General features: G+C 38.7%; 1 protein-coding gene across 1 annotated transcript; it reads left to right on the plus strand.

The window, feature by feature from the left end:
* Nucleotides 1-2063: 2063 nt before the first annotated feature.
* On the plus strand, nt 2064-3176 carry CCDC89 (coiled-coil domain containing 89; the record flags this gene model as incomplete). Its single annotated transcript, XM_081281749.1, has 1 exon — nt 2064-3176. The coding sequence occupies one exon, from the start codon at nt 2064-2066 to the stop codon at nt 3174-3176; it is 1113 nt and encodes a 370-aa protein (XP_081137875.1).
* Nucleotides 3177-11019: the final 7843 nt, after the last annotated feature.

The raw sequence follows: 11019 nt of genomic DNA on the forward strand, positions 1-11019 counted from the left end.
TTACAGGGATAGTCAACTGCTTTGTCTATCTTAGCATTACGATTATTCTAAATAAGTTTTGTTTCTTATTAAAGTTATCTAACAAAAATATTTGCTGCATCAATAAGATTTACCTATAAATGATGTTTAATAGCTATACAATATTCTGTTGTATGAACATATCATAATTTTCTTAACACTCCCCTCTTTTGGACATTTAGGTTTCCAGCTTTTAGTTAATGTAAACCATATTGTAATGAAAAGCTTTGAGCAAAATGTTTTCTTTCAGATTATTTTCCTAGCAAAGATCTACCTAAAGGGCCATTTTTAGTTCAAAAGACATAAAAATGTTTTAATTTCTCAATATATACAGTCAATATATACAGTCAATTGATTTTCACCAACAGCATATACCTGTCCTTGGTAGTCATAAGGGGAAATTTTTTTGACTAATTTGATAGATTATATGATATCTAATTTTAACTTGCACTTGTTGGATCATAGTTGAGACTCAATTCTTGGTCATTTTTATTCCCTTTTTGTGAATTTAACTATCCATTTCTCTTTTTAACATGATATTTTATTGGCATTTATAAGCCTTTATAAAAATGTTAATTTTGTCTTACATTTATTAGAGATATTCTCTCTCTCTCTCTCTCTCTCTCTCTCTCTCTCTCTCTCTCTCTCTCTCTCATTGGAATTCCTTCAGCACACATTTATCTGAGTCTCTCCAATGTGCTAATCATCAAGGAAGAAACACCTGCCATGCTTGATGTCATAGTCTAATTAGATTATCTCATAGTCTAATGGGGGAGGCAGGCAGGTAAAGCAATGATTGTAATAAAGCTTTCACAGGCTGCACTAAGAGTACAAATAAAGCTATAGTGGATATGCTAAAAGAGGTATGTGGACAATTCCACATGTAAGGGCTACAAATCCCTTCCCAGAAAAATGATTCTTAATTAAGTATAACAAGCTTAGTAAATTAGCAGAGTGACAAGCTCCAAACTGGGTCAAGGCATTCCAGACAAAGCAACACCTTTCCACCAGGCCAGAAACCTGGTTGGTACGGGAAACTTCTGTATTTGGATTTGCTAGAAAGTAAAATATCAGGCAAGTTCAGAGGATGAAGGGACTGGAAAAACCTCAGAGGTCCCATAATTTTAAAAATTACAAATAACTACAGATTTTCAATGAAGTCTAATCAAGCTGCTTTCTTCTGTTCTCTTACATAATGTCTAAGAAAGTGCTTCTTGGCCCAAGATTTGATGTTTACCTTTTCTTTTACTAGAAGAAAATACTTTGATTTTACTTTACCTTACGTTGGACTGTTTAATCCATCTGAAATTGACTATGATGAATAAGAAAGTAAGCCTCATTGGTATCTCTTTTTTTTTTCTGTTTTAATATGTATCACATCTATTTTCATTAAACTTTTCTGTGACCTTACTTTGCTAATTCAGGGAGTGGTGAATAAAAAAAATCTATTTTCATATAAGGTAGGTGAAATGATGGAAATTTCACTGGGATTTGCTTGTTCAATATTTAAATATCAAACTGAGTGGGGCCAAACATGAGGGAGCAAACTCCCAGCCACTTAGGGACCTGGCTCTCAAGGAGTACTAGTGCTACTTTGTGTTCATAAATTGTACGTTTTTGAGAAGACAAAAATTACAGAAAGTAATTTATTCTCCTGACAAATGAATGGGGTAGAATGAGAAAGGATAAGATGGTATAAACTTGATTTGTTTACTCCTACTGGAAATCAGGGGGAGTCAGATTTCTTCCCTGGTGTGGGCTAGGAATTGAGTGCTGTTAGCATCTCTCTGGCTGTACAAGCCAGATACTGTGAACTGAGGGATTGGTTGGTTAGAAAGCAAGGGTAACCTGACAGATTTGCTTAGGATCCCCTCCCCCCTTTTCCTATTGTTACTTCACAGCATTCTGAAGACCTGCCCACCAATTACAGGACTCTTTACTGGAAAAGTCAGCTGGAGTGCCAAGAGTCCCTAGCAACACCCTGCAGCTTTTGAAATCAGAGTGGGAGAGACTGTGTGGTCAGCTGTTAGTGGAGGAAAGCTTCTATGCCTCAGGAAGAGCAGTCACCTGGGATGGACACTCGACCAGGTGAAGAACCCTTAGATAAGCAAAATGAAAAACAGCAAAAGGAGGAAGAGGGGATGGAGTTTAAGGAACTGGAAGGGCTGAGGGAAGCCTTGGCAAACCTGAGGGGGCTGTCTGAGGAGGAGAAGGGTGAGAAGGCAATGCTTTGCTCCCGTATCCAAGAGCAGTCCCAGCTCATCTGCATTCTGAAGCGGAGGGCCGATGAGGCCCTGGAACGCTGCCAGATCCTGGAACTGCTCAATTCAGAGCTGGAGGAGAAGAGGATGCAGGAGGCACAAAAGTTGAAAGCCCAAAGTGAGCATGCCCTGAAACTGGAGGACCGTTTCAGGACCTTGGCAGCCAACCACGAGTTGATGATCCGCTTTAAGGATGAATACAAGAGTCAGAACATCAAGCTGAAGGAAGACAATGAGAAGTTGAAACTGGAGAACAGCAATCTCTTCAGCCAGGCTCTGAAGGACAAGGAGGCCAAAGTATTGCAGCTGACCACTAAGAGCGAGGCCCTCACCAAGGAGCTGGAGGCTCTGAAAGAGAGGTGTGCTCAGGATGCCTGCCAGGCACAGGCCCGAGAAAAGGAGTTGTTGGAGCTACAGAGCCAGCAGGACTGCGCCCACAACAAGGAGACAGAGCAGCTGCGCAGCCAGCTGCAGAGCCTCCAGCAGCAGTACCAACAGGCCATTGAACAGATGGCAAAGGCCCAGGAGACACACAGCAGCCTGAGTCAGGAGCTGCAGGACAGGCTGCAGACCATCACTCAAGAGAAAGAGGAGCTTCTGCAGCTGTCCATGGAGAGGGGCAAGGTGCTTCAGAACAAACAGGCAGAGATCCAGCAGCTTGAGGAGAAGTTGGAGGCAGCAGATATGGCTAGGAGGCATGCGCTAGAGCGCTTTGAGCAAGAGGCAGTGGCTGTAGACAGCAACTTGAGAGTCCGGGAACTTCAGCGCAGAATGGATGGGATCCAAAAGGCCTATGATGAACTCAAGCTGCAGTCAGAAGCCTTCAAAAAGCACAGCCTGGATCTTTTAAGCAAGGAGAGAGAACTCAATGCCAAACTCCGCCATCTCTTTCCATAAGGAAGCTTCTGCTGCTTCTTGTCTTCGGTTAATAATTTAAATATTTGTGCCTTAATATTATGGCAAGAGCAAAGATGATACTCCATTTATTATACTTTCAAGCACAAAAGGCAATTTAAAGAAAACCCGCTTGACTATAACATTGCTGCTGTTACTACTGTAAAGCTAACATTAATTTTCAGTTCTACCATCTAGAATACACAAGACTTACAGAGTTCCTTCTGTGCCCTTAAAGTCTTCCTAAATTTGCCATCAGTAACTCCCCCATTGCATAACTTATTCATTCTTAATCTCAGATATCTTTATATATCCTGAGATTCTAAATTAGCAGCTCCTATGATTCAAGTGTATCTAAAATGTACAATAAGATGTGCACAGTTAGTAACTGTAGATGGGTAGGCTTATTGTCTTACATAGTTAAGATCGCAAGCAAACATATTAGCATAATAGCATGAGTACATTGCAGAGAAAAAAAAGCTATTTATTTTGCATTAGCTCAGCAAACAAAAATTTAGAAAAGTAATTTATTTACCAAAATAGGCCACCTTTATTATAGTCATTCTATATGAGCAATAAGATTCAAATGAGTTAAATCAATTTTATTTTTCTTAAAGCTTGGATATCATCCCATTTTCTTAGTTTTCTCCTTAATAAAAACAGGATTTGGATGTGCAATAATGCAAATATCAATAGTTTCATTTAATATTGTGTAATATGTTAATAGATAAAAGGCCTCAATTGGGGGTAACAAGTCATAGCAGACCATTAATGACTTATATAGTAACTCATAGGTATTGCTTTCTGTTTCTATTAGTATATTTTCCTGTAATTAACTTTTTCCTCTTTTAAAAAATAACCTAAGATGAATGCATACATGTATTCTTAGGCATTTTTGTAGGAATACCTCAATTTTGTAAGAAGAGTTATAAAAACACCGTAGTTATCATTTATATTTATGTGAAGTTCTGAAAATTCTTAAGGGTAATTGTTTAAATATACTTTTTATTTCCTTATTTTCCTAAATTTAGTTATTGATCTATAAACTTTATTATGACTACTTCTCAAAATAGATTATAATATAGTATTTTTCTTGCCCAATTGATGCTAAGAATACCAGTCTTACATAATAAATTAGATTTACTCAAAAAATATTAAGTGGGGAAATCTTTATCTCCCCACTTCCATTATGTTTGTGAGAAATGTTCTCACCTGTCCAAACCCAGTGCCTTTTAAACAACAACAAAAAAAAGTGCATGCATTTTTTTAAACCTATGGTATCATACTAAGACTATGCTATTAAATATAAAATTTTCTCATCAAAATAGAAATCCCTTTTTGCTTCAAAGAACATTCCTCTTGTAGTTTACAACAAATCACAATGTGGAAACTAATTTAGATGTGCTTATCATTTATTGAGCCCACACTATCATTTGCTGAAGCAATTCAGATAAATTGTTTTGTTTAATCTTTAGGGGTATTCAAGAAGATAGGTTCATTCCTGTCTCAAAGAGGAGGAACTGGCTTTCAGTAATTTGCTTAAGATGACTTTTTCACTGAAGGATCTGGGATTTCCAACTGAAACTATTCAGTGTGAGGTTATCTTTCACATGGAAAGATATTGGTTATTGGCACTCTGAGAAGGACTGAGTATAAGCCGAAAGAAGCATTGCTTGCCTTAGAAGAGCCCCCAAGACTAAGTCTAGGGGCAAAACCCCACAAACCATTGTAGACAATGTGATGTGGCTTTATATGTGGTGCTATGAGGCCACCAGCGGAAACACACTGGGTATCTAGTGCCACCTGGGGATAAGGATTGAGAAGAGAAGGCTGCCAGGGATGACTAATATGAAGGGTAGTTCTTCAACTAGTAGAATGTCATCAGGAAGGGAAAAGGGACAAGGATTTGAGGCAGCATCATGTGGAAGACATGGAAATTTTTAAAATGCCAAGAATACTAGGAGAAATTATTAGTTCAGAAGAGGTACAGATACAACTGGAAAAGTAGGTTGAGGCCAGAATATAGGGGTCTTTGAAAGCCAGGCTGGCCCCTTATATAGCTGGGGAGTTTTGCAGGTGGAGGTGAGCAAGGAAGAGAGGAGAGATGCAAGCCAACAAATGGAAACCTCAGACCTAGCCCTCTTCACACCTAGGTCAAGCCCCCTTGTGTGTAGGTATGCCATTACCATCCCTCCCTCCCACTCTCTCCTCCTCCTACTCTACCATTTTAGGTGGACAGGTGTTCCTGAAGAAGCCTAGAGGTGGGTAGGTAAGGGGCAGGTGCATGTCCCCTAAGACGTGTAGGCATAAGGGAAAGGACCCTGTTGCTCAAGTCTAAGAACAATACTGCTTGAAGCCACACTAAGTGGAGCTGGGTTGTAACTTAGTGGTAGAGCACTCGCCGAGCATGTGTGAGGCACTGGGTTCAATTCTCAGAACCTCATATAAGTAAATAAAAATGAAGGTCCATTGACAACTAAAATTTTAAAAAGTCATGCTAAGGAGTTTGTATAAGTTGAACTGTATAAAATTGATCCTAAATGGTCATATACAGGCCATTTTTTTAAGGCTCACTATACTTTTGAAAGATTTTTGAAAGGAAAGTGGAAAATGAGAAGGTCAAAGCCCAGTGCCTTGAGAACAGGAGGGAAGAGTTCATAGACTAAGAACATAGGAGGAATGGACAACTTTCACATGTCAAGTGCTTTTAATTTTATTCCTATGCCACCTTCTCAAGAAAGATTCGATTATTACTATTTTATAGATGAAAAAAGTGAGACTCAGAGAGGGTGACCTGTCCAAGGCCAAGCAGCTTTGGAGAAGCAGGAGTGAGATTTGAACTAAAGACCTTCCAGCAGGGTTTCATGGGTGTGTCCCTCCATGGGGCCTCCACACTGTCACTGTCATGAAATTCTTAATTTTTTAACAAGGGACCCTCACAGTTTTCATTTTGTGATCAGCATTGCCAATTAAGTAGCTGGGATTGCTTTCTGGCTGTAAAACCCATGCTTTTCCCCGCTACACAAACTACCTTCTAAATAACCACAAAAACATTTTTCCTCTGTGCTCCGCTTTGCATTCTACCCTCTTAGCAGTCATCTTGTATTTAATCTGTGACCCTGAACCACACTGGATAAGTAACCAGTTTAGCTGGGCTGTGGAATGCTGCTCTATAAAATGTAAATCGGTCCCCTTCTTTGTTTAAAAAACAAAGACTGAGTGTGGTGGTTTGGTGGCTCAGGCCTATAATCCCAGCAACTAAAGAAGCTGAAGCAGGAGGCTTGCAAATTCAAAGCCAGACTGGGCAACAGAAACTCTTTCTTAAAATAAAATCATCGAAAGGGTTGGGGTTGTAGCTCAGTGGTAGACCACCTCTGGGTTCAAACCTTAATACTGAAAGAAGAAAAATCTCCTCTCTAAAGCAGACCTATATCTTTGGAGAGTTATTCTGCAATACCCACAAGCAGAATCCCTAAAATGAAAGTCAGCAGAACAAAAATTCTAAAACTAAATACTGCATTCAGTAACTAATGTAATCACTTGAAAGATCTTTAAATTGTACAATTTTAAGTGTGCCTCTTGAGAAACTGGTCTGCTTCCCTAAAAATTGAGAGCTTGAAACAACTATAGGAAAAGTGCACCAACTGATGTTTTCAGAGTACTCACTTTGCTTCAGTTAGTGAAAATGAATTCAATATGTTTCTAGTAAAATATTAATAGGAAATCTTTATCTGCCCACTTCCATGATGTTTGTGAGAAACGTTCTCACCTGTCCAAACCCAAAGAATGAACTGAGAGACAAAGGTGCAGAGAAAGCAAGGCTTTAATTTAATGACAATCTTGCAAGATCGGAGGAGCAGGCACGCCCAGAGCAGTTAAAATCAGTATTTTATCCCCTAGTGTGCAAGATACCTCCCCTAGTTCCTCATTGGCTGAGTACCACGGGATGCACAATGTTCCTGAAGTTTGCTTACATTTTACTGTCTCCTGTTGGGTTATTTGAAGAAATATATTTTAGTTGTTTCCACCTCCCATGGTTCTCCTGTGGCAGGAAAGTTGTCTTGGAGGTGAATGCATTCTTAAGTTACTATTTTGGGGGTGGGGGTGATGCTGGGGATTGAACCAAGGGCCTTAGTATATACAAGGTAAGCACTCTATCAACTGAGCTACATCCCCAGCCCAAGTTACGCTTTCTTAACAGAGATTTTTTTCTCTGTTGGTCAGACTCCCCCCCCCCCCATCCTGTTTATCAAAGGGTTGTTCAGGGGCATAGAATTTGGATCTGCCACATCCATAGGCTATGGTGCTACTGTGTGAGATAACTACTTGTAACTTTCCATTCTGCTCTATTTCCTCTCCAGCTGCCTTTCTTACACCCCAATTTTGCATTTAAGGCTAAATACTGTATTCTGAAAATGGACCACTGGACTTTCTATTTCTCACATATTGCAGTTCAACAATTATTTAAAGAGCATGGGCTGAAGAAGTACCAACACAGGTGCCTGCTGTTCTATCCAGCCCTCTTTGACCCAGATTCCTGAGGATTAGCTGTGACTAGGTCAGTGCAGGTATGATTCTCTGCTCCCCATTGCAAAAGAATGAGCAGAAATTCGAAATCCCACCTCTTGGCCCATGAATAAAGAAAAGAGTACCATAGCTCTAACTGCTCTCCTCAAAGCTAATCCTGCCCAACTGGATGGCTTGTCTTCCAGTATAAATTAGCTGAATTTGGGTCATCTGGAAATACCTCAGCCAAGGATCTTAATAGGGCATGTGGCCGTGATTAATTAGACGGAACGAGGATGGGAATGAGGCCAGTCTATGCTGTGTAATGGAAGGAGATACCTGAGAAAGGCAGGGACTTCCAGTAGAGATGAATAGGGATGAATGCTTGGTAGGCCACCAACAATGTCTGCTGTACTACATCCACTTAGATGGTCAGATCCTTATCAAGCATGGTGTGTGTTTTTATTTAAAAAAATATTTTTAATTTTAGATGGAAACAATAACTTTATTTTTTAATGTGGTGCTGAGGATCCAACCCAGTGCCTTACATGTGCTAGGCAAACACTCTACCGCTAAGCCACAACCCCAGCCCTGTTTTTTTATCTTTAATCACAAGTCTTGAAAAAATTGTAAGAATTTGAGGGAGAGGCCAATAATAGACTTTTCTAATCATGGTCTATTTTCCCAAGGACAAACTGGAGGTTATTTTCCAAACACCAAAGACATCATATTAAACTTAAAGGCCTAGAGCTGTACAGATGAGTTTCCCTACCTGATGCTATTCTCTCCAAAACCTGTTAATCCCACATAGACAAAACTAATTCAAGAAAAATTTTCTCTTGCTAAGATCTGCCCAGTCATTAGTTACACATTCACCTAATTATAGTGCCCCACAATCCCCTCACCAGGCCCACACAGGGATCAATTTAATGCTCAAATCCACTCTTATTTATAAATGTCAAATAATTTCCCCCTTCATCTTTAAGGTTTGCTATAGTTTGAAATCTTAAATGTCTCCCATAGGTCCATGTGTTAAAGATTTGATCTCCAGAGTGGTGCTTTTAAGGTGAAAACTTTAAGAGATGGGGTCCAATAGGAGGTCTTTAGGTCACCAGGGATATGGCTTTGACCCTGATCCTTCCTTCTTTCTCTGTTTTGCTCCAGGGCCATAATGTGAGCTGTTTTGTTCTACCACATGCTCTCATCATGATGTGCTGTCTTGCCCAAAAGCAACAGGCCAATCAATCATGGACTGAAATGTCCAAAACTGAGCCAAAATAAAATTTATCTCTTTATAAATTGATTATCTCAGACATTAGTTATAGTGATGGAAAGCAGATTGACACAAAGTTATTCATTACATTATTGTTTGTAATAGCAAAAGATTGGAAATAGCTTACATACCATTAAAAAGGAATATGTTAACCAAACTATGGGCTCTTCACACTTTTGGAATACAATGCAACTGTGAAAAAAAAGGAAGCTCCCTGTATATTGATATAGAACTATCTCTAGGATATATTTTTTTAAAAAAATGGAACAATATAATATATACTATCTTTTGTGTAGTGAGGAAAAAAGGAAATAAAATGCAAATATGTTCACTTCCACATGAATAACATAAATAAATATTGAAAAAAATACTAATGAAAGTGGCAATTAGTGATATTGAGGGATATAGGGAATTAAGTGGTAGGGATAGGAGCAGAAAGGAAATTTCTCAATATATATCATTTTTATATCATTTACTTATTGAACCATGTGAATATATTACCTGTCCAAAAGATGATAAAACTCAAAACAAAAAGAAAAGAATCTTCCATATGTTTCTTTAACTTCTCAGTCAGCTCTATTTTGGCATAGGCGATTTAAAACCCTGCAGATTTTCTTCCTGCAAGAATTAGGTAAGGCAAGATGTATTTCGGATAAAGCCAAATATGGCCTGACAGATCTGGGTCAGGCCATTCAGCTGGAAGCTGCTGCTTTCACAAATGTTCAATAGCATATGGCTACTGACGATATATTGTTCTATCCCCAAATTTGCCTCTCAATGATTAATATTTCTCTCCTAAATTTCATGACTCATATGTGTTAGTTATCTCATGGATTTTCACATATCTATATAAAATTTTAAAGATTTTAGAGAATCTGTTTTCTCACACACTAAAGCTGTTAGGCTTTGGGTATTGGTTTGGCACTAACAAATAAAAGATGGTGGAGGTAGAGCAGGCCAAGCTCGACTCATTCATTTAATATTTTGCATTAATTTAACAAATATTTTTTGAGAGTCTGTTATTGGCCAGGCACTATGCTAAGTGCTGGAATACAATGCAAGCAAGGTTGGGATCTATCCTCACTGAATTTGCATCCTCATGTGTAAGAAGCTCAAGAATAGGAAGACGTGAAAATACAGAGTCCCTAAACCTAATGTAGGAGAGATAGGGAAAGCTTTTCATAGAAGTGAATTTAAGCTAAAGTCTGTGGAACATGTAATAATTGTCCAAGGGAAGAAGAAAGCATGAGAGTACAGTAGCTCAGAAGCCTTCACAGCACCTCCTGTAAGAAAACTGCCTAACAGTCATGCCATCCAAGGCTGCAAGAATGAGCAGTCACAACAGACTCAAGAGATTCTCTAGTCACATTAATTCCATTACACTCAGATCCATATTTACCTTAGTCCCTGTCAGAAGTCTGATCCTTCATGATCTGACTCAATCCTCCCTGCTCCATCTTTCTCAAACGCTTTACAGGTTTCTTGGGAAACCCAGATCTATGATCAGCAAACTAACTGAGGTGTTAGCCCTGTGAGTGAAAAGGGTGACTTTAAGTAAGATATAACTGAGAAGAGAGGAACCCAGAAAGCAATAACTTTCAGTGACCTAGAGAAATGAATAGGCATGAATTTCATGTTGGTGTAACCATAAAAGGAAACACTATCTGAATGACTTTAGACTATGTTATTTTTCAACGTTATCCTTAATGGAATATATCACATTGACAAGCAGACCTAAAGAAATCTTAGAAATTTCATGCACTGGTCCTACTGTTATTTGTCCTATTGTCATTGTATGAAAGCTGTAATATATATTTTGGCTAAAGCAAAGATAATTATGCTAATGTTGCTAGGGCCAAAATTTTAGAGTTTAAATGCAGGCATTTAAAAAGTTAAATAAAAATAATTTAATGTCAAATGCAAAATGGTAACCCATGACAATTTTTCTTTTAAAAAACATCTATTTCCTAGTTTTGTCAAATGAAAGGCCTAAAACCAAATACAATCCAATGCTATGAGCATTGCTAGATCCCTCTTTGTGGTCTCCAATGAAGTGAAGAAGGGCTC

This window comes from Spermophilus citellus, assembly GCF_964194105.1.
Source record: "Spermophilus citellus genome assembly, chromosome: 2".
Classification (NCBI taxonomy): Eukaryota; Metazoa; Chordata; class Mammalia; order Rodentia; family Sciuridae; genus Spermophilus; species Spermophilus citellus.